Source organism: Acinonyx jubatus, chromosome C1 (genome assembly GCF_027475565.1).
Source record: "Acinonyx jubatus isolate Ajub_Pintada_27869175 chromosome C1, VMU_Ajub_asm_v1.0, whole genome shotgun sequence".
NCBI lineage: Eukaryota > Metazoa > Chordata > Mammalia > Carnivora > Felidae > Acinonyx > Acinonyx jubatus.
Genome location: NC_069381.1, coordinates 148,992,618 through 149,016,324, shown reverse-complemented (window position 1 = coordinate 149,016,324; position 23,707 = coordinate 148,992,618). Strand labels below are relative to the sequence as shown.

The window sequence follows — 23,707 nt, the reverse complement described above, 5'->3', positions numbered from 1 at the left end:
ACCTTTGCCACCTACTCAATGACCAAGGAACAGAATCCAAACTCTCAGCACTTGACCTAGCCTTCTCGGATCCATCCCCCACTGAATTCTCCAGTTCTCTCTTCTAGTCACACTATACTACTGCCTTTGCCTCCTCTCAATCACCCAGCATCTTTCCTTCTCTGGGAAAAAAGTGTAGTAAGAGATAAGAGTTGAGAAAACATTCCTTATAACAGGCAAACTGAGGCTGAAATCCAGGTTCTGTCACTTCTTAGCTATGGAAAGTTAAATAAGGTTCCATACCACACCGGCCATGGTGTGCCTCATTTTCCCTCTCTGAAGAGTAGGAAGAATAATACCAGTCTGGGTTTCTAGAAGAGGTAAGTAGTGTAACATTTGAATGTGGGAGGACAGCACCTAACCTGGAATACACGCTCGACAAACAAGAACTATGAACTGTAGGCTTCTGCTGCTCTATGCTCCTAGGCTCTTCCCACTTTCTCCACCCTCAAAAGCCTACTAATGTTTTAAAGTCAAGCTCAGATGATACTCTCTTCCTCATGCAACCAATGATCCTCTGAATTTGATTTAATCAACTCTTTTTCAAATGCTTTCGCAATGCTATATTTGTATTTCTTCAATAGAACTTTCTAATTTGCAATACGCTACTTATTTTCAAGTTTAACATATTAAGCTTCCTGAAATCACAAAGTATATTCTATGTATCACATCTTCCTCTCATAGTGTTTAATAAATTTGTTTGTATACAGTAAGTACCATGTAAACGTTTTTTTAATTGCATAGACAGTATATGTACGTAAGAGTATGTCAATTATGCGATATCCTTTTAATACTTCACATTTACATGGATCTGGTTTTTCTTCTGTATTCTAATTGACTTATTTATGATTTCAGAAAAGTGTGAATGCTTCAAATTATGGCTTGTCACCTGATCGGCAATTTGCCTATCTAGAAAGTGATTATTCAAAGGTATTGACTATTTAATTTGGGTATATCCGTTTATATCTGCTACTAATCCACAGTTTGGTTTATAAAAGTAAGAGGAAGTGAGAGTATATTTTTATCTCTAAATATTCAAGAAGTTAATGTGAGTTCTAGATGAGCCTAAAAAACATAACTGAAGCACATACGCATAATTCAGAATTTGGTGCACTTGTCTGGCTATCCTCCAACGGTAGAAACTACTTTCCTCTGGGGTAGGGGACTTCATTTGGGGGCACTGATATTTATCAGAAATGGGACAATTACACTTCTATTTCTAAAACTAGTTGACTTCATAAGTCATTAGTTAATCCTCACATATTTTAACCTTGTGAAAGTTAATTGTTATGGAAAATGGAAATATCGAGGTGTAGCTTATTTAACTCACTTGCTCAAGGTGGATAATATATGGTCAGCGGTACACTAGGGTTTAAATCTGTGGCTTCAAAAAACTGGGGTAGGAATATCCCACCAAATCAGACCATTTACCTTTACTTCGTTTCCCCTTCTTGAATGAAGTTATAGAGGGAAGTTGATGATCTTATTTTTTCTACTTACACAACTTCGAGATAATTTTGCAAGAAGGCAAAAGAATTTATTATCAAATGAAACTTCTAGTGATTACCTTTAGAGAGAGAACCTTTTTACTGCCATTTTTCATATCCTATGTGAGATATAATACAGAATGAATAGTTAATCTTGCCCCCCGCCCCCAAGTTGTTCAGTCTGCTGATTATTTTCCAGTAGACCGGGTCCTGGTCGCTACCAGTCTTCAGGAAGACATGTTTTAACCAGTTGGAGTTTCTTTGCCAAGAGTTTGAAAGCTCTTTTAAGAAACAAAATCCAAAATAATATTTGTATTATTCACTAACCACAGAACAAATACACTTTATGAGAAAAAGAGCAGTTTTTTTCAGGAGGAATTATAAACTATGGAGCTTCTATTTCTTTTTCAATTTCTATTATTCTTAAAAAGTGTTATATTTTAAGAAAGGCAAACATGTTGTAACAAAACTCTGTGTTGAATAAAATTCTCTTTATCTAATTTTAGAGGGTATCATTGTAATGAACTACACAGGTTTGGGGTAATCCTTATGGCCAGGGAGATCATGGGGGTTTTACTTCAAATCAAGGTATAGCATAAAGGAAAAATTCTTAGGATAGAGTGTGTCAAAGAAAAGCTTTTTATATTAAGAAATGTCTTCGGATATGCTTTTTATGGAGTGAGGGTTGAATCACTGCTGAGATTAGTTCTGGAACTTAGACAAACATCACAAAAGTCCACAGTAAAACTCTTTAAATGAAGACTCTTTTGGAATTGAAACATATCCTTCCTAGTGCTTTATGAAAATAGTCCTTTTATAATTCTGAATCTTGAATCATTTGTTATTATACATTATTGATAGAAGCTTTTTAAGAATCATAATTTGTCTCTGTCTCTCTTCTTTCCGACAGCTTTGGAGATACTCTTACACAGCAACATATCACATCTATGACCTAAATACTGGGTAAAATTTCATATCTATGTATTGATACTACTTAAATCCATTATGATTTTTCACTCCATGCTCTGATTTAAAGTTAAGATTACATTATCTTGTTACTGATCTTAGTGTTTTACTTCTTTACCGTGTATGGGCACCCATAAAAATTAAGAAATTTAAGGAAATACTTTTATGAAACATTTACCTCTTTTTATTTGACAAATGTTCCGTATTTTTATTCACCAGGCAGTTTTATTCTCCCTACTTTGGAACACCAAATTATAAATATACCATTTATGGACATAAACCTACATACTGAATGCACAAACACGTGCATGGGAATGATACACTGCTTACAAGAGAGTGGCTGTTTCAATGGAAGGAAGCAGAAGGGCAGGAGATGCAAATCTCCTTCAGTTGTATCTAAACACAGACTCCATTAATTGATTTTAAATTAACTGTTACTAAAATTGCAAAACGTTAATATTTTTTAAATTGGGGCTGTAGATAAGTTGGCATCTGTCATACCATTTTCTTTCTTTCTTTGTATGCTTCACTATTTGAAATATTTCAATTTAATCAAAAAAAAAGAAAGAGAAAGAAAGAAAGAAAGAAAGAAAGAAAGAAAGAAAGAAAGAAAGAAAAAGGAACGAGTAGGTAGGCAGAACACCTAGTGAGGGAACTCCTGACAGAAGGAATAACCTGTAAAGGCCCCAAGAGAAGGGAGAGCACAGAGAGTTTCGGAAACTCAAAATAGGTCAGTTGAGTTGAAATTGGAGGAGGGCATGCTGACTAGTGAGAGGTGGTGTAAGGTTGGGAAGGAGTTGGGGCCAGGAAGCAAGGGCCAAATAATCATGAGGAAACCATTAAGAAGAGTTTAGATGTCGTTCTGATGACAATAGGGAATCAGATTTGCACTTTAGAAAAATCACTCTGACTCAGTATGGACAATGAATTGGTTTAGTTACTCATCTTAATGTGATATCCTATTTGCTGTTATATAAAAGGGAAAAATAATTATATGGCTTGAAGAGGTATTGAAAAATTTTATGGTCTATTTCCTCTTTTGTCCAGTAAGAACACAAAAATTCAAAACAAAATCTACTTGTTTTAAGAGTTCAGAAAAGAGTGATTCTGATCTTAAACTGTCAATTTAGGAAATATGAACTACTACATAAAGTAGAAACTGAACTCATCTAATATACTCTGGGTCTTTCTCTTCTCTGTATCCACATCATCACCAAATTCAAAAATAGGTTTTTTTCTTTTTTTAAGTTTATTTTTTTATTATTTTGAGAGAGAGAGAGAGAGAGAGAGAGTGTGTGTGTGTGTGTGTGTGTGTGCACATGTGTGCGGGGGAGAGGCAGAGAGAAATGGAGAGAAAGAATCCCAAAGAGGCTCCGCACTATCAGCTCAGAGCCCAACACAGGGCTTGAACTCACGAACCTTGAGATCATGACCAGACCTGAAATCAAGAGTCAGACACTTAACTGACTGAGCCACTCAGGAGCCCCTCAAAAAGAAATTATTGAACACCTATTATGTGAAAAGCATATATGGGGAGATACAAATGAACTCGAGGCACTGACCCTACTCTCAAGAAAACTTTAAATTGGTGAAGTAAAATCCTTACTCTTTCAGCACAATTTCTTAAGGCTTTAATCAATTCCTTATTTTTCTTTTAATTGTTTTGAAATTCTCCACATCCTACCTTAAGGTTCAGCAAATTAAACAGCATTCCAAAAGAAAGTGACAATACTAATATTTTAATTATGGCTTGTATAAGTTTTATGGCCTCGAATCATTTTAAATATTTAGCTTTTGTGCAGTGAACTTAGTCACTACTTGCCTGCTTGCTTTCTCTCTCTCTCTCTCTCTCTCTCTCTCTCTCTTTTCTTATCTGCACAACTTTCTAATTTGCCAAATTTGTCTTTTGTCAGGTAAATATAGCATAATTTAGGAAGTGAGGGATGACAAATTTGTTGAGATTCAAGGCAAGACCACATACCACTAATTCCAAATTTTCTATATGCTTCTGAAGAGTCTATAAAAATCTACCACAGAGAAAGTGAAGATAGTTCTGGTTTCAAGCATGGGAAGGAATACTGAGAGGAGACGACAGCCTTTGTGAGCAGCTTCCTCCACTTTCTCTCATAGTGTTAGTTATTTAGAAAACATAGAAAATGGCAGCTGTGGTGACTTGCCAGTCATGAAGAGACTCTGCGCTGAGATTTTCAGCTTGGCGCTGTCTGCATGCTTGCATAGATGATTCCACAGCATATGGAAACCTAAGACAGCGTTGCAATGTCAAAGGTAACATGAACGCTGGCCTGAGATAGAAATGCCTTCTCTTCTGGATCATTCCTTTGCCTGTGCCTTCACATGTGTTTCAATATATTGTGGACCTTCCCAGTGCCTGCTGCTCATATACTGCCCTCTGGCAGGCAGGATTCTCACTGCTTCACCAGCGGTCTCTCTCTTCCATGGCCATTATTCTTTCCCCAGTCAAAGCTGATCTGCCTGTGTTCCCTCACAGCTTGCTAGGCCTCAGGCTGCATGACCTAATAAGTTGTGTCAAAGTAACGTGGGTTACAATTCTTTGCAGGTTCCAGCTTTAAAAGAATGAGAAAAGTAGAAATGTCAGGCATGTTAGGTCCAGGCTGGAGTTAGTTTTTTGAGGGAGAGGACAAAGAGTCTTTCTTCAGGCTCCTCAATTTATACCTTGGAGGCAAGTCTTGTTTCGTTTATCTTCAAAAGCAGTCTTGATGAAACTATTAATATAATCTTCAAGAAGATAATAGTCAAAACTTAAGCATGGCATCCTATGACTCTTTAGCACTTACAAAAATCTGAACACATTCTCGTTGAAGAACTACAAAAGCCCCACAGTGCAAGTTAGTCAATTGAGTATTTGCAGGGTGAGTCTAGGCACCAAAGTGAGATTTTTGGCCAATAAGATATTTGAAATTTCCCCATGGGTGGAGAACTTTGCAAGCTTAAGGCATACTGCCCAGTGTATGATCTGTTTTTCAGTTTAGTTTGAGATCAGATGTTCCTTTCCTTTTCTGATTTCAAGTCAGATCCCTGGGGAGATTGTCAAATGGCATCTTATTTTCAAAAATTTGAAATGCATATGCATTCACAGAGATGGGGGTTGTAAATGAGAATGTGGAAGAGCACATATTAAACTTCAGCACAGCTATAGCATTTGAGAGCTGGAAGGCACTTCATCGACCATCTCAGCCTGATGTGTACAAATTTTACAGTCCTGAGGGTTAGGAGACTTGAGTTTAATTAGGGTCGGCCAAGAACCAGCGATGTGATTTTAAAAAGTCGTATCTCTCTAACCTCACGTTTATTTATTTATTTTTTAATGAGGGTGTTCCACCAGATAATTTCTAGAGATAGTCCCACTTTCACAGTCTATAAATCCTTAATAAATCTTTAATTCACTTCATTACAAAGGTCAGAAAACTGAGACCCAGAGAAATTAAGTGACTTAAGTAACTGGTAAAGAGCTGCTACCAGAACCCGATGCCTCCAGTGCCATTTTGTCACATTCTTTCCGTTAGGTTTGAGGAAGCCGAGGGCGATCCTTCATTTTTATTATTTACTTTTTTCTGTTTGTAAAGATGCTTTTTTTCCCCCTTGAACAGCAAGGTTTATTATTATTTTTTCTTCCTTTTTTTTTTTTTTTCCTTCTAGACAGTTTGTAAGAAGAAATGAGCTTCCTCGTCCAATTCAGTATTTATGCTGGTCGCCTGTTGGGAGTAAATTAGTAAGTGTTTAAATTATAGAAGTGTTTAATCATTTAAATAAAAGAGGAGCCATTTGATTTTGGCCTTTGTTAAATTTCCCTGCCTGAAAGGAAAAAAAAAATTCATGACTATTTTAGTGGTTAAAAACGGGAAGAGTTTTGATAAATTGAAACTCATCTGAGAATTCCGCAAAATCTCAAGCTCATGGATAGACTTCTTTAAATATCGCAGTCAAAAACTTTATCCTCATACTCAGCCAGAATGCGTTGTGCCAGAAAGCTGAGGAAAAATATGGTTTTCACAAGTTTCCCAGACTAGCTTCAGACAACATGAAATTTTGTCCAAGCTCTTATTTAAGGACTCTAAATAAAGATTAGATCTGGCTAGCTATTAATATTCAAAGATTTATTTGACTTTCTGTTAATATGTACAATTATTTATTTGAGTAATAAAACAACAAATATATGGTAAACTTTATGCTTTATTTGATAGACTTTAAAAATCATAACTGATGTTAATGTGAGCTGGTTGGTTTTTTGACCTATTAAAATGATACTTTAGTTGTGATTCCTTCTTGCATCTGGATTACCATGCATTTTGAAGGTATTAGGTAAATAATTAAAACAAGTTTACAGGCTTTATTGTATTTCTTATGGAATTCTCCTTATTAACTAACTTACCACCACTTCTAGGCATATGTCTATCAAAACAATATCTATTTGAAACAAAGACCAGAAGACCCACCTTTTCAAATAACATTTAATGGAAGAGAAAATAAAATATTCAATGGGATCCCAGACTGGGTTTATGAAGGTAAATCATATTCCTTTTCTACCGTTGCTGTTTTAGGCTTTTAATTGAAAATAATTGCATATATTTAGTAAAGTTTAGACAAGTGGTATGTTACCGAGATGAATGGTGGCATTTCTGAAAGCTGTTATCAGGTTATGAACAGGATGTACATGTTCTCAAAGAACAAAATCTAATAATCAGGCTGGTAAAGCTGATTTTCATGAGCATTATAAAGTGGTAGTAATAATTTACATTTCAAGAAGTTTATGGTCCTTAGATGCTGTGTTGGTACATTTCCTCAGGTTTCTTTTTTCTTGAGGAATAAATCTTACTTCCAAAACTAAACAACTGTCTACATAATTTTGCAGAGAAATATTCCTAGTTTTTGATACTTTTGTGAATTGTGTCCTCTTTGTAGGCCATGTAGGATCCAGGACCTAACTGGACTTTAAGAAGTCTTATAGTTCTTGCCTTTATTAAAAATTATATAACTGAACTGTTTTTGTTTTTTTGTGTTTTTTGGTTTTTTGGGTTTTTTTTGTTTGTTTGTTTTTTAAATATTCCTAGGAGAAAAAGTCAACATCTAACACTTATGTCACTCTTGTAGTGTAATTACAGTTCTCCTTGTTTGGGCTACATTAGGTGACTATAAAAACCAGAAGCTGCCCCAAGGGAAAAATCATTTATTGTTGAAATGCTTAATTAACTTACTTAAAGAATTACATTTCTGATTAATATCAATTCCTACGCAGACTGATTGATGTTTGAAATGAGGTATAAGTCAGGCTATGTCTTTAAACTCAGATTATTTATCTTTTTTAATAACCAAATTTTGGCATATGTCACACCCACATTAAATAAATTATTGCAGTCAGTAAATGGCTAATACAATATATTTTGAAGAATTTGCAATAATTTTAAGAGTAAGCCATAACGGTTGTTTGTATGCTTGTATTTTATTTTTCAGAGGAAATGCTTGCTACAAAATATGCTCTCTGGTGGTCTCCTAATGGAAAATTTTTGGCATATGCAGAATTTAATGATACCGAGATACCAGTTATCGCCTATTCCTATTATGGTGATGAACAATACCCTAGAACAATAAATATTCCATACCCCAAGGTATGTTGAGTACTTTCAACAGATGCTTCCGTTCCTCTGGTGTCAAAATGAGCAACCAACACCATGAATAGAGGTGGGATCAACAAGTTTGGAGAGCTTCTTATCCTTGTGCATTGTAAGGCAAACATTGTACTGTGCTCTATTATTTATGTGGACATCTGTTGCTTTGGACATCTGGTTGTGCTGGATGAAGTAGTCTTTGCAAAATCCATCGCAGAATCTTTGAAAAACATATGGTCTAGATTATGGAGGAAAAACAAGCTTAACTTAATTTTAATTTTTCATCTTTCATGCTCCAAATTCAGGGTAAAGTTCTGTTTTGCAATTCCTTCTTGAATTCTCATGTAAATGCGAACTAGAATGGAAAATACAAATGTTGAACTTGATGTTCCTGTCAGGTAGAAGCAGGCATGAGTTGTGATCTTTTCTGGACGTATAAGGTAGGTTAAGTGTGTGAATCTAATGTCTTCCTTGAGGAAATTAGACATGGAATGAACCCAATGTTTCTTGTATAACCATTCTAGAATTCTGAGTGAAACACTTTTCATTCAGTCCCATGTCTGAAGAGAGGGCTCCTGTATGTATAGTACGAGAACAGCAAGGTCACAGTGGAGAAGCACCGTATCCTAATTTGACTTGGGCAAAAAATCTGAAAAAGGATCAAATAATAAATTCTCCTCTTTTACAAGGAATGGAAGTGACTGTAGAAAATAGTTCTTTGTTCTTTGGTCCCTGTCGTGTTTACTTGCCAAAGAGAACACTGTTACAGATGGACCCAGTGGGTCCCTCTATGGATATGTGTACACACAAGTGGTTTCTGATGCGAGTCACAGTGGATATAGATAGAGAACTAGAAATTCTGGATAGTCTAAAATTTATGTTAAAAGTCATGTGATAAAAGATAATGGATAGGAGATGCATGTTTAGGTAGGAGACCCCTCAACAGCTGTATATAAAGTCTGAAAGACTGAAGACGTTTGGAAGTAAGAGAAGTGGCACTTGGGACCCAAGATGTAAAAGAATTTGGATCTTCAAGAAGGTGTAAGGCAGCAGGAAGAAATGGAGGAACCCAGAGCTGAGGACTAACTGACACCGACAGAGAAGTTGGGACCCAAATTTTCATGTTTTCCTTGAAGACTAGAGTTGTTGAAACATCTGACATCAAGCTGAGAGGTGAGGCAACTCAAAAGAAACCAGAAGTCCCAGCTAAGCTTCACAGTGAAACAGGAGGTCAGAGGAGAGCCTGGACAGTTCTTTAGATAAATCCAAACGGCATGGAGTCATTTAAGGCTGTGAACCTGAACTCTGTGGACTTAAATTGTTTGACAATTATAAGACTCTCTTTTTCTGTGTTAAAATAACAGGAACTCTAAGAAGCTGTCTGGGTGTGAACTACACTGTCATGTAAATTTAGGGTGTATAATAGCACAGAAAGTACAAAACAAGAAAAGTGCAAGTTCTACAGTCACTTTATTTGGAGGTGACATTTCCCTAATTTGGGGGGTATGATAACAGTAGTAATGTAACCAGCTAGGAGACCGACTGATGATTGTCCTAGACCAAATTATAGGGCAAAAAGCAAAAAATATCTTCTGTTATTTGTTGTTTATACTGTCTTCCCCCCTGCACTCCTTCCAGTACAGGGAGAAGTGATTATAATAATTATCCTAAGAAGAAGAAGAAGAAGAAGAAGAAGAAGAAGAAGAAGAAGAAGAAGAAATATCTGTCTTGAAAGTCAGAAAAGAGAATATCAATTATGGCACTGCATTTTCATATCCAAAATGTTTTCCCCTATGAATCAAAGCTCTCTCATTAATCACTTAAAATATGTGTCTTCACTCTGGTTGACATAATATTTGTAATTGCCCTACAAGTAAAATCGAAATGAAATTCCTGGTCATGTTATAATTCAAATGTTTTCAACAATGATATACTTAATATTGTAAACTTATAAAAAATGCCTAAACTCCTAAAGTGTCTTTAATATGCTAGTCATAATTAAAAATTTATGAGCATATAATCTCCATTTTTTCGGCAGGCTGGAGCTAAGAATCCTGTTGTTCGGTTATTTATTATTGATGCCACTCACCCTGAGCATATAGGTCCCATAGAAGTGCCAGTTCCAGCAATGATAGCATCAAGGTAGGGCAAGCCCAGATGCTCTCTTTCCACCTTAACCTGAATTTTAACACTTAAATTTCTTAGCTGAGATTTACACTTCTTTTCTAGTGAGTTTATGATATGTGTACTCTAAGCAGAAATAAATAAATAAAATTGGCATGTAAACCTAAATACGTAACCAAATTAAAAATGACATTTCTTAAATTGATTTTAAAGTGTCAGCCCCTTTCACACATGTAAGGATGATCAGAGCGATCAATCTAAGTGATACTCCCCTCAGATGTGTGAATGTCAACTTGGGATCAGCAGGCAAATAATAAAATTCATATATGTTCTCAGCCTGTCTTGTTTCAAGTCTGGTCTACGTTCTCTCAAGCCCAGGGTTTATAGATCATGTTTGATCACATATGCATGACTAACAAGAGGCCAACCCTCTCCAAATATTAGCAATTTTTACTAGGATGCAGTCTATTCACAATTATCTGGTTGTACAATTATCTGTTTGGGATTCACTGTAAGGAGACAAGGACATGAATCAGTCTCACTCCCCCAGCTTAGGGCCATATGTAGATCCTGTCTGATTAGTTCTGATTGTAGCAACCCTTCCAACCCTCCATCAGTCCTCTGTGGTCATTATGGTTGAAGCAGATCAAGGTAAGAGGCCGCCCACACCCAGCCTGGTGGGCCTCCTCACTACTTCCCAAACCCTAACAGGCCAGGGCATGCTGCCCCTTGCAGGAGAGTTGGCCAGGGCAGAATGATTGATCACTGACAGGAAAGAGAACCTCAGCAGAGGCCTCAGTGGGGTCTTGCCAGGGTGAATCTACTCTTGGATAATTTAAATGCTTTTTAATGTTTATTTATTTTTGAGAGAGAGAGAGAGAGTGAAAGAGAAAGAGCACGAGCAGGGGAGGAGCAGAGAGAGAGGGAGACACAGAATCCGAAACAGGCTCCAGGCTCCAAGCTGTCAGCACAGAGCCCGACGCGGGGCTCGAACTCAAAAACCGTGAGATCATGACCTGAGCCGAAGCCGGGCGCTCAACTGACTGAGCCACCCAGTCGCCCCTCTTGGATAATTTAAAATGGCTTTATTTGGGGAGATGATCCATTACTTCCCCCAACTACCACCAATCTAGTTGATGGAAACTTAGACTAAATACATCTTTCTTTTTCTTTCTTTCTTTCTTTCTTTCTTTCTTTCTTTCTTTCTTTCTTTCTTTCTTCTTTCTTTCTTTCTTTCTTTCTACTGTCGTTCTCCTTAGGAAGCAAATGGAATGATAGAAAGGGTACTGTATAAGGAGTCAAGAGGAGCATCTGTAAAATACTAACAATTTAATAGTAATAGCTAACATTTTCTCAGCACTTACCATGGAGCAGGCAGAATTCTCACGAACTTTAAGCACACTCAGCCAATTCTACAGCAAGCTCTATATTTGGTAATACTGTTATTCCCATTTGATAAAGAACCAGGGGCACAGATATGTCAAGTAAGTAGCCTTACGTAGTAGAACTACTAGGAGGTAAAACCAGAATCTGAGACAGAGACCCTTCCAGTTCTGTGATTTCTTTTATATCAATGTCCAGAATTCTGTGGTTTATTTACATTGATGTTCTCCATCTATAGGTTCATTCTCAGAGCCGAGTGATAGTTGCTGCCATTCATTGACACCAACTATGTGCCAAGCACTAATAGAGTTACTTAGTGTACATCATCTCTGATTATGATACTAAACCTGAATTTCAGCCCTTGACCCTGGTCACAGTTAAAACGAGGCCTCTAATACAAACTGCCTGGAGAGAAAGATGGGTATTTATCACACTTGGCTCTCTCTCAACCACTTAAAAAGTGAAAAATTGAGTCTACTCATGCAAAATAACCAGTTTAATGCTTTTCCCCCCTCTATATTGACCAATAGCTTTGGCCTCATGTCTTAAAATGTTTCCCAAGATATAAAAGTCCAAAATGAGGAGAAAGCTCGAATATAAAATAATTCCATAGATGAACCAACTCTCTTATAGATATTGTTTAAGGGTCAGCAAGTATATTTAAACTTTCTCTGAAGAGAAGGGAAAGTTCTACCTTCTTTATCTATGGAATAGATATTTCATAATAACAAAATACATCCTTGAGAAAAAAGAACTTGAGAAATTATTTGACATCATACTGGTCTATGGTAGTGACTTTTGTTTTGGTTTATTTGCAGTGATTATTATTTCAGTTGGCTCACATGGGTTACTGATGAACGAATATGTTTCCAGTGGCTGAAAAGAATCCAGAATGTTTCAGTTCTGTCTATATGTGATTTCAGAGAAGGCTGGCAGACATGGGATTGTCCAAAGGTAGGTCATATTAAACCCACAGAGGTGTATTTCTGAAGATGAAAGTGTATGAGGGAGGACTTATTTATAGCTAACATTTTGTATTATAAAGCCAGAATTACTGCATTCAACTCTTGATTGCTTTGCAAAACAAAACAAAACAAAACAAAACAAAACAAAACAAAAACAACCCTTTATTCACAGTCCATTATTTTTATTAAATAAGTAATAGACTCCTTGTTTTCTTGAATGACTTTAGCATTGAAACTGAATGGAGAAAAAGACTAAATGAAACAACGTAATATTGGAAAAATAAGGTATCTGGTTCTAAGTTAGGATGAAATTCCATCCTTTTGAGAATATAAGATTGGTAGTCAACAAAACCCAAAATAATGAAGATGAGAAGATAAGATGGGTCTTTAGGGAAATAGATATATTCTACTTAAAACAAAACAGAGGGGCACCTGGGTGGCTCAGTCGGCTTAGTGTCCAACTTCGGCTCCGGTCATGATCTCATGGTCCGTGGGTTCGAGCCCCGCGTCGGGCTCTGTGCTGACAGCTCAGAGCTTGGAGCCTGTTTCAGATTCTGTTGTCTCCCTCTCTCACTGCCCCAACCCACTCACATTATGTCTCTGTCTCTCTCAAAAATAAATAAACATTAAAAAAAAAAGAAATAGATAAAAAAATAAAACAGAAAAATGCCAACAGTGTTATGTCTATTCAATGTAAAAATACAAAAATAGAAATTATGAAGGAAATTGATGTCATCAAAAGAAAGCCAAACATTCCCATTGTAAAATTTAAAAGCAGATAATTGAGAATATGACATGAAATATCAGGTCAAACTACCCTGCTATCCTGTTATCTTGCAGTAATTCAGTGGGTTAATACAATAGAAATACTGTGCTAATTTTAGGAAGGGAAAACTTGAAAATTAAGCACAGATTTATTGTTGAGTTTTAATTGTTTCTATTGTTCAAATCCAAACATAATCTGTTAAATTAATGTGTTAGAAAAGTACTCCACCAATCTAAAAGCTTTAAAATGAGCCTGTTCATAAGTACTCCTATTAGAGACTCAGACACACAAAATGTTTTCTTTAAATAGGAAATTTGATGGATACATTTCATAAGACTTCTAATTATGAAGACATGTTTCATTAAACCAAATATAGAATAAACCTTTTTTTATCAAGCAAGAAAAAAAGCACAGAGGAATCAAAGTAAATCACTAAATTCCTTCTTGAAATTAGGACACTATGTTTTGCAAGAAAAGAGTCATATGAATCTATTTGGAAATATATCAGGACTATTATAGTCAACATTACTTGGGCTAAAAATATTTTTTTAAATCACTACTCTGTAAGAAGCTTGACTAATTTTGATGGAATATGCTAGAAGCTTTTTTTTATATCTTATTTATATTTTGCTATACAAAACAGAAAGATTTTGGCTTCAATGCAGTATCATAGGGGGAAAAAAAAGAATAAACTTGATTGTGGTAGTTAATTAGAAACCATTCATCTGATAAATCAGCTTGGGATGAATATATCTTCAATGTTTTTATTGAATCTAGGTATTAGGAATTGTTGATTTTACTTATTACTTTTAAACTGTAAGATCAGTCATTTAGACTAAGATTTTAGTTCTTAAAACTAGGCATTTAAAAACAGTAATCGCTTTGGAATCTGAAATTCTAATTTATAAAAATCAGGGTCAACTTTAATCTAAACTGACAGAATATAAAAGATGCTTATTCAAGGAGATGTGGAATTCCTTGGATATAAACTTTAACTTTACGGCCCAAAACAGTGATTAAATTTAGAATACCAGGTTTAATTAACCTTAGGATTTCAAAGCAACCTCTGTTTCAAAATAATTTGATAAATACATGGAACACATTTTCAGATAAGAACTGCAAAGTGTCGTGTTAGACAACAAAGCTGTGCCTTAAAATTTATTATTCCCTTGCTTTTTATGACAGTACCTTCTCTCATGGTTCCCTTTCTACTTCACTGACTTTTTGTTTTCAGCTCTTCTTTTTATGATTTCTCTATAAATCTTACTAATCTCCAAATTAATGTGTTTGTAAGGTAGGCTAACTGCTAGAACACCAATAAGACCCTTCTTATTATTACAACACAATACTACAATACAATACAATACAATACAATTAATACAATAGAAATTTTGGGGGGCGCCTGGGTGGCTCAGTCTGTTAAGCATCTGACTTTAACTCAGGTCATGATGTCATTATGGCTTGTGTGTTCAAGTCCCACATCCGGCTCTGCACTGACAGCTCAGAGCCTGGGGCCTGCTTCAGATTCTGTGTCTCCCTCTCTCTCTGCCCCTCCCCCACTTGTGTTTTCTCTCTCTCTCTCTCTCTCTCTCTCTCTCTCTCTCTTTCTCTCAAAAATAAATAAATAAATTTTTTAAAAAAGAAGAAAGAAAATTTTTACACATTCATGTAACCACCTAATACTGAGTCCAGGTTTGTGGGGAATTTTAATTGTTGGGATGCTCTGCTCTGCACAGTCACTCTAGGATCCAGGTTGATGGCATTTGTGCTGTCTTCATCTAGTGACTTCCAAAGCTAGTCCAAGGTTATTCAAACCTGATCACCAACATCCCACTGGGGGATGGAAAAGAGAATGGAAGATCACATATAATAGGTTTATATAGGTCAGGCCTAGACGTAGAATGAGTCACTTCTGCTCACACACCATTGGTTAGAATTTATCACATGACCACATCTTACTGGAAACAGGCCTGGGAAAAGTAGCCTAGCTATAGTCTTAGCAAACAGAGAAAATGATTGCTAATAATCTTCTAGTCTCTACCATAACTCTCAACTTACTCTTTAGGCAATTTTTATCTGTACCAGAGGTTTTGGTTACCATTTGCCCTCAAATTTATTCTGAAGATTTGAACTTTTAAATATCTCTGGCTACATCTTCTCTGATCCATATTTGCTGTCCATACCTAGATTAAGGCCTTTATCATCCTTTTTCCCAAACATTCCAGTAGCCTTCCAATTGATCTCTCTGCCTCTTTCTATCTTGCTGACTTATAATCCATTCTCTGTATCATGTTCACAATTATATTTTCCAAATTGTGACTTTGAACTCCTTCAAAGGGCTCGTCTAGAAGGGGAATCTAAACTTCCTAGGGTGGCATAAAAGTTTCTCCAAGATCATTCTGATACCCAAACATCTTCCTTCCTCTTGAACTCTTTTCCATAGTCACCTTCCACTCAGCCATATGGAACCATCCCTGTGGTCTACTAAGCTGGCCTGGTCTCTGTGCTGTTCATTTCACCTAGAATGATCTTTCTCTAATTATTTGTCTAGGAAAGCCTGTTCATCCTTTTATGCCCACTAAATTTTGGTCAACAAATGATTATACTGTCCTAAAATGTACACCAAAATAAGATTCTGTGCACATTTTAATATTCCTACCTACTTAATAAGATTAAGAAAAGAAAAAAAATTTAACCTAAACTCCACTATGAAATGCTTTTTAAAAAAAATGTTTATTTGTTTATTTTTGGAATAGGATAGAGTGAGAGTGGGCATGCGAGTGGAGGGAGGGGCAGAGAGAAAGGGAGAGAGAGAAATCCCAAGCCAGGTTCTGTGTTGTCAGCAGACCTGGGGGGCTCGAACCCACAAACCATGGGATCACAACTGAGCTGAAACCAAGAGTCAGATACTTAACTGACTGAGCCACCCAGACACCACTGAAATGGCTTTTTAAACTATATGACACCAAGTGCTTGGGTTGTGCTCAGCTTCCATAAATGAAATAATTCCAGGCACTGCCTCATGGAAAATTCAACCAGAATTATTAAAGGTTTTCAGTAAGATCCATCCCTTAGATTGCTCATGTATATGCAATAGTGTTGATGTATAAGATGTTGAATACGGTCATCTTAAATTCAAGTATGAAGTTAGGCTATTAGCAATGGTACACTCTGAGTGGGCAGCTTAACAGGTTCAAATGCCCAGATTTTGTTTAGGAAAAACTGTTCTCCTAATAGTGTGCTTGACGTGATCTTTCTTTCTTTTAGACCCAGGAGCATATAGAAGAAAGCAGAACTGGATGGGCTGGTGGAGTATGATTTTGCTATCTTTTCCTTATATTTTAATGACACTTCACAGATTCTTAGCCATCAAAGGACTTTTTTAAATGTATCCAAACTGACACTACTTGTGTCATAGAAAAAACACCAAGGTAAAAAAAACACAGAGGTAGGGATCCTTTCAGCAGTTTTGTGCCAGACAATTAATGTCTATATATTTAAAATTCTATTGAGAACAAATCATAGTCCTCATGTCACAACCTTAACTTTTTCAACTGACTCTCTGATATTCATAACTAATATTCTTATTAAACAAAATAAAGGCTCTTTTTCAAAAGCAATTACAATTCGTGATCGACTTAAAATAATACTTACTAGCCAGTTGAATCCAGAAAAACCAAATACATTGGGTATTCATAGTAATTTAAACACAATCTGCCTCTTATTCAATTTCATATAAACTGAAATGAATAAATGAATTATGTATTCGTTTCCAGTGTTTAAGTGGTATCAAATAGGAAATCGTATATTTTGTTATGGTTTGTGATCACTAGGTTTTTTGGATAGGCTTCTTCAGTGATTTGTAAGAATTTTTAGCGTAAAAAAAATCATGATTTACAAAGTTATCAATTGTGTACAATATTCTATTTGAAGAATATAAAATAGGACAGAGACCAAGTGAATGTTGCATGGATGCTGCCATTTATTACAAATACATGATTGAATTCAACTAGCATTTGGATTTAAAAAAACAAAACAAAACACAGTTTCTCTGAGTAGCACAAGCAAAGAAAAAGAAGACCCTTAGGACCTGGCTTAACACATTAACCCATGATACAAGGACAATAAAGACTTCAGAGTTAATTGTAAGATGATAACTCATAAAAATTCAAAGTTAAGATGGGTAGAAAGAAGGTAAATTGCAAAGTAAAAATCTTCAGATGTCAAAAACTCCTTGTACATTTTTCTGGAGTTAGCAATTTTAGCTTACATATATTTACTCTGTCTTTAGTTAAAGATATCTCAGTTCTAAATAACATAAGAACTCTTTGCCACTGTACTAAATAACATAAGAAAAATCAGCAGTATTCAGTGGAAGGACAGAATTTTCTAAATTTTTGGAATCTTGGTCAATCCATAGCTCATCTTCCAAAAAGACAACGCCTAGATCATTGTTTGAAAACTTGAGGAAAGGGGAAATTAATCTATGAGTTCACTCTCATTATAAAATTTCCAGTAAAGATTGGAGGCAAAGAATACTTTAAGACTTCCTTTGCTTGTATTCTCCGTGATGATAATATAGCTAGAGTTACTGCAGAATATTATGAGTGACATGATTTTACAAATACATAAACAAGGATACCAACAATCTTCTCAAAGACGTGATCTTTGGAATCCATGCACATTTATTCTGAAAATGCTGCATGCGTTCAAAACACTCTGAAATATTTTAGATTGCATCTTTTGAAATCTCTTATTTATAAGCAACTTGGAGTCAACATTTGTATCTTATCAATTTTTATAATCTGTATAGCACCAACCTTGTAATCTCAGCAAACATGAGCAGAGTGGATTAATTAATTAATTGGTTAATTGCCTTCTAAAGCTATAGAGCCTTGCTTTAAATACCCTCAGTGGAGGCACATACACATCCTTTGAGGGAAGATGAGATCCCTACATTAAATAAAAAATGATGCCAAAGTAAATCTAGTGAATAATGTATTATGTATCTGCAACATATGATTTTGTGCTAGATCATTTTAACATCTGTAGCTTTGGAATTCTATTGGAAAAAAATCATCTTTTAATGTATTCATCTCAATCTCTTAAAATTTAAAATAGTCAGTAAACTTTCTAAATACCCAAAGAGGTATTGTCAAAAATTCTTTGTAGTGATAGCTTTCAGGAGTAAGTTCACACTCTCCCAAGGCAGCTGCTTTGAAGAAGTCATTAGATTTTACAAGCTTTGACATGTCTTTTGAAAGTCAGGCCATAGCTTCATATGCTTATAAGTCATATGTCATAATGTGCTGGATAGCTTCCTTTGACCTATAATCAAATCAGTGACTTAATAAAATTACCCAGAAAAAAACCTAAGAGTATGAAATAACCTTTCAGACATTTGTTCAAGTAATATCTATGAACTTTTTAGAGAAAGTGTACAAGCTAGTCATATCAGTATAAAATTAAAGAGTGATATTGGAGAAGTTGTTCCTTTAGATTTTATTAAGGAGATTTGAACTGAAAAACACCTTTGGAAATCACCTGTGAATCAGAAAAGATTGAAGGACTTGCTAAAAGCAATGGACCTGTTACGGTGCAGGGCATGGAACTAGCAAATAGAACTTTACCTATCACTCTCTCTCCTCCAGCATGAGATAGTCAAGTGTCTTAATTTGGGGGATGTAGCCTAATATCTCCTTTGGTATTTGATCAGAAAAATAACAAACCATGAGTTCACTTTAAACAAATTTCTTTTTGCCCTGTAGGGAACCCACAAAAAGAACTATTTAATCAAAGAATGTAGTATTGAATCAGTAAAATTTGGAGAACAAACACTAAAAGCATAGACTACAATGCTGCATTTAAATTATTTTAAAATAATTAAGCAATACGGCCCCTCTCTTTGCTGTCAGTAAAACCCCTTTGTTCAGAAAAATGAGCTTGTGGGGTTTTTTTTGACTTTTAAGTAAGCCTTTATTTCCTTATTTCACAAATAAAGTTGGCTGAATTGGTTGCCGGAAAAACGAGTTTTCTGCTTGATGCTTGGAAGTCTGTGCTTTTCATCAAATGTGGACTCAGCTTAGGCATCAGCCTCTGATATCTAGGACCTTGGGTTGTTTACCAACCATGGCAAGAAATTATCAGGTGGTAAATAATCTCACCTTCCAAGTAAAACAGTTTAAATGGCTTTGCACATAGAGGTGAGTAATTTATCAGAAAATCTAAGCTGATAAAGAGACTGTGAAGAGGCCTTGTTAAAACTGAGGACCACCTAGTTACCTGTGCTTTCTAGGGTCCAGGTGTAACTTGATGCAAGACGCATTTAACTCAGGATGCATTATGGAGCTAGCTCTGGGAAAGTGAATGCGGAAATATTTCACACTCTCTTTAGCTCACCCAAGTTACCTGTTCATCTAAAGCAGCTGTCCTCAGTGTGCGCAATAAAAGGTGAGAAGATAACATTCTTTGCTTAGCGGAGATAGTCTTCCTGTTTGCCTGATTCTAAGATCTTCAAACACTCTGCCCTTTTTTTTTTTTCAATGAAAATGAAAGTTTTAAGTTTTAATCCAGAACAAAACCTTTTTTAAAGTTCCTTATTAACCAGAGGTGTGAGGAGACTATGTTTTTACTCTGGCATCTTAAAATATTTTGTGACCCTGGTTCCATTTTAGTGGTAAAAACAATGCACAGCCAGTTTTTTGTCTTCACCCTAAGGAGTGAGAGGGAGGCATTGGAAAGTGGTTACTAGTAAGTAAGGATATCATCATTTGTCTGAGAAGGCAAAGCTTCATTCTCAAATGAAACAATGGCTTGTCAGACTTATACTAACAAAATTCCATCCACAAAATTGCAAACCAGAATTTCTTTTCCCTGGGCCTCTTTTTCACTCAATTCACTCTTAATTTTATTTAGAGGCACAAGTCTCAATACACAGAATCCTACCAAGGCTGGTCTTATTATTAATGAAACTCATAAAGGAACCATGGAAGGAGACAGCAGTTTCTCCTTATCCCATTTTTTCATTTTGTGAAAGGCATCCATTCTGTGCCAAAGTGATAAGACTTAGGACAGGGTATTAGTTTCCTGGGATCAATGTGACAAATCACCACAAACTTGGTGGCTTAAAACAATAGAAATCCATTGTGTCGCCATCCTGGAGGCTGTAAGCCCAAAGTCAAGGTGTCAGCATGGTCCTGCTCCCTCTGAAGCCTCCAAGGAAGAATACTCCCTCTCCTCTTCCACCTCCTGGTGGCTCTTGGCAGGACTCCATTGGCTTGTAGCCATCTCCCCAATCTCTGCTCCCATCCATGAAGCCTTCTTCCCTGTGTCCCTCTGTGTTTCTTTGTACCCCCTCTTTTTATGAGGACACCATTCATTGGATTTGGGGCCCACTCAAATCCAATATGGTCACATCTCAATTCTTACTTTGATTATATCTGCAAATAAGGTCATTATCTTCCTTCATTTGAGCTGCTATGACAAAGTGCCATAGACTGAGTGGCTTAAAAACAACAGAAATTGATTTCTCACACTTCTGGAGGCTGAAGGTCTTAGACCAGGGTGCCAGCATGGTTGGGTTCTCGTGAGAGCTCTGTTCTGGGTTGGAGACCACCAACTTCTTGTATCCTCAAGTGATGTAGAGCAGAGCAAGGGAAGCAAGCTCTCTGGTGATTCGTAGAGGGCACTAATCCCATAAGGCTCTACCCTTACGACCTCATCTAATCCTAATTACCTGCCCAATGTCCCACTTCTAATACTAGCCCTAATTCATATTAGGGTTTCAAAATATGAGTTTTAAGGAGACACAAACAGTCCATAATAGTCACATTCTGAGGTTCTGGGTTCATGTAAATTTTGGAGAACCCTACCCAGATCACTACAGACACCGCATCGAATAAATTACATTTTAATAGCATGCAATCATAATCATCAATTTGGTCAAAAACCATCACTCAAAAGGCCTACAGCAACTAAAAGATACTGATAGTTTGGTTGTTGTTGCTTGGTCAATTCTGAAGGAGTTAAACATCTTGATTCCTTGTTGTGTGGAAACACTTCCAGCTAGAGAGAGCTGGCTTGGGATTATTTGTGGGAGTATCTACTGGCCGTGATGTAGAGTAGCTCTATCCTCACATAGCTATTTTACCATTTTACCTTCCTTTTATAACCCAACGGCCAGGAAAAAAGAAGCTGACAAATGTAAGATAAGGATATATAATTTTAATTTTTTATGTTTATTTGTTTTTGACACACACACACACACACACACAACACAAGCAAGTGAGGGGCACAGAGAGAGAGACGCACACACACAGGACCCGAGGTGGGCTCCACATTGACAGCAGGGAGCCGGACATGGGGCTCAAACTCATGAAAGAACTTGAGATCATGACCTGAGCCACCCAGGCGCCCCAAGGCTATTTTTTTTTATGGGAGAAACTACTAACTAAAATTTGGTCTGAGGACTTTTGCAGGATTTTAGTTATCTATACCATGAAGGATATGAAAGTGTGGTTTGCTGAGTGTCAGGGCCTCCTTAGGTCATTCACCAGTTCCCAGTAAATGACCAGTAGGGACCCTGGGAAGAGGTCAGAGATGGGTAATGAGGTCTGCTTTGCTCCCTGAGCTCAAGGAGCAAACCTCCTACTTGCTTGTCCTGGGTCTAGAAGTTTCTTTCCATCATGAAAAACTGTAACTAGCAGGGCATGATATTTTCATCTTTAAAATGTCTTCATTGAATCATTGGCATTAGGTGCCTGGCATCCAACGAATCAAAACTCAAAAAAACTATCAGCCTTAATGAGTCACGCTTTGGTCAAATACCACATTTTGAAGTTAGACTTGGCTACATGGCAACATTCATTTATGATTCTCTTAACTCTGTTCCAAACCACAGTGTCTCCAAGCATAGACATTCAATCAAATTAAACATTATAAACAGAGGGGCATGTAGTAGCAATTAAGCAGCAGTTGGAATGTGCAAATGCCTGTTAGAATTACTAGAAAAGCTGTCTAACTGAAAGAATGGCATTTCAGATGTGGTTGATGGACACTAGGGGAGGCAGGACATTCTGGTTCCGATAATCATGAACTATCCACTGCTTATAAAAAATTCTATAGTTTTAGTTTGGTTTGTCTTTTGAACATAACCTCTGTTCATTTCTTTCAGTTCTTTGTTTCAACACCAGTTTTCAGCTATGATGCCATTTCATACTACAAAATATTTAGCGACAAGGATGGCTACAAACATATTCACTATATCAAAGACACTGTGGTATGTTCCTTCCAAGATTTATCTCCTCAAAGATCATTCAGTTGAGGTTGCTCAAATAACGCTCAGCTTCACACAACATAATGTTTGTCTTTTTATAGGAAAATGCTATTCAAATTACAAGTGGCAAGTGGGAGGCCATAAATATATTCAGAGTAACACAGGATTCACTGTAAGTATTGCATGAAGCATGATGCACCATTCAGGTTTTAATTGGCACTGATGGACCCACAAATGATACTGTACCACCTCTTAGTTAAAAGCATTTTTTGTTACTTACTCTGTAGTGTAGTTCAGACAGCTGTGGTTTCATTAAAATTGTGTATTCTTTAATAGTTAACATGATTTCTTTTAGGAAAGAATATTTAGTCAGCAGTCACTTCTCTTCTGATACTTGGTAGATAATTACATTAAAAGTATAAAATTTTAGAAATAATAACGACTTTTAAACACAAATTTTACTCTTTAGCACTTGAAGAAATGAGCAAGCTTCAAAAGTCCATGAAGGGCAGCCCATAGATACAGAAAGTTTTTTGTAGTGATTCACTGTTAAAGAAGTTTAAGATTATTATCTACAACAGCTATCTTTAAAAAAAAGTTTATTTACTTCTTTTGAGAGAGAGAGAGAGAGAAGGAGGGAGAGAGAGCGCCAGGGGGGAGAGACAGAGAGAGAGGGAGAATCCCAAGCCGGATCTGTGCTCTCAACACAGAGTCCAACGTGGGGCTTGAACTCATGAACCATGAGATCCTGACCTGAGCCAAAGTCAGGAGTCAGATGCTTAATCAACTGAGCCACCCAGGCTCCCCAGCTATCGTTTTTTGAGCAATTACTTCATACCATGTACTGTAAAGTAGAAACAATTACCCTGGTTATACAGATGAGAAAGCTGATCCTTGGAAATTAACACGGCCAAGACTGCATATTTAATTAGTAGCAGAACTAGGATTCAAACCTAACACATATTAAATCTAAGGTTCTTATTGTGATCTCAACATGGGACTTCTTTCTTCCAGTTCTTTCCTCAGTCCATCCTGTGTGCTATCTAAATAAATCATCT

The 23,707-nt window shown here is 36.4% G+C and overlaps 1 protein-coding gene across 2 annotated transcripts in view; it reads left to right on the top strand.

Annotated features, from left to right (window-relative positions):
• The window catches only part of FAP (fibroblast activation protein alpha), a 73,729-nt gene that overhangs the window by 18,830 nt on the left and 31,192 nt on the right, over nucleotides 1-23,707 (top strand). For both annotated transcript variants that reach the window (XM_015082759.3, XM_027055630.1), the window contains 10 exons: nucleotides 895-969; nucleotides 2,437-2,489; nucleotides 6,171-6,243; nucleotides 6,916-7,036; nucleotides 7,983-8,137; nucleotides 10,176-10,279; nucleotides 12,463-12,598; nucleotides 16,643-16,687; nucleotides 22,548-22,652; nucleotides 22,751-22,821. In XM_015082759.3, coding sequence (XP_014938245.1) covers nucleotides 895-969; nucleotides 2,437-2,489; nucleotides 6,171-6,243; nucleotides 6,916-7,036; nucleotides 7,983-8,137; nucleotides 10,176-10,279; nucleotides 12,463-12,598; nucleotides 16,643-16,687; nucleotides 22,548-22,652; nucleotides 22,751-22,821 — 938 coding nt within the window. The remainder of the gene's footprint in view (nucleotides 1-894; nucleotides 970-2,436; nucleotides 2,490-6,170; nucleotides 6,244-6,915; nucleotides 7,037-7,982; nucleotides 8,138-10,175; nucleotides 10,280-12,462; nucleotides 12,599-16,642; nucleotides 16,688-22,547; nucleotides 22,653-22,750; nucleotides 22,822-23,707) is intronic.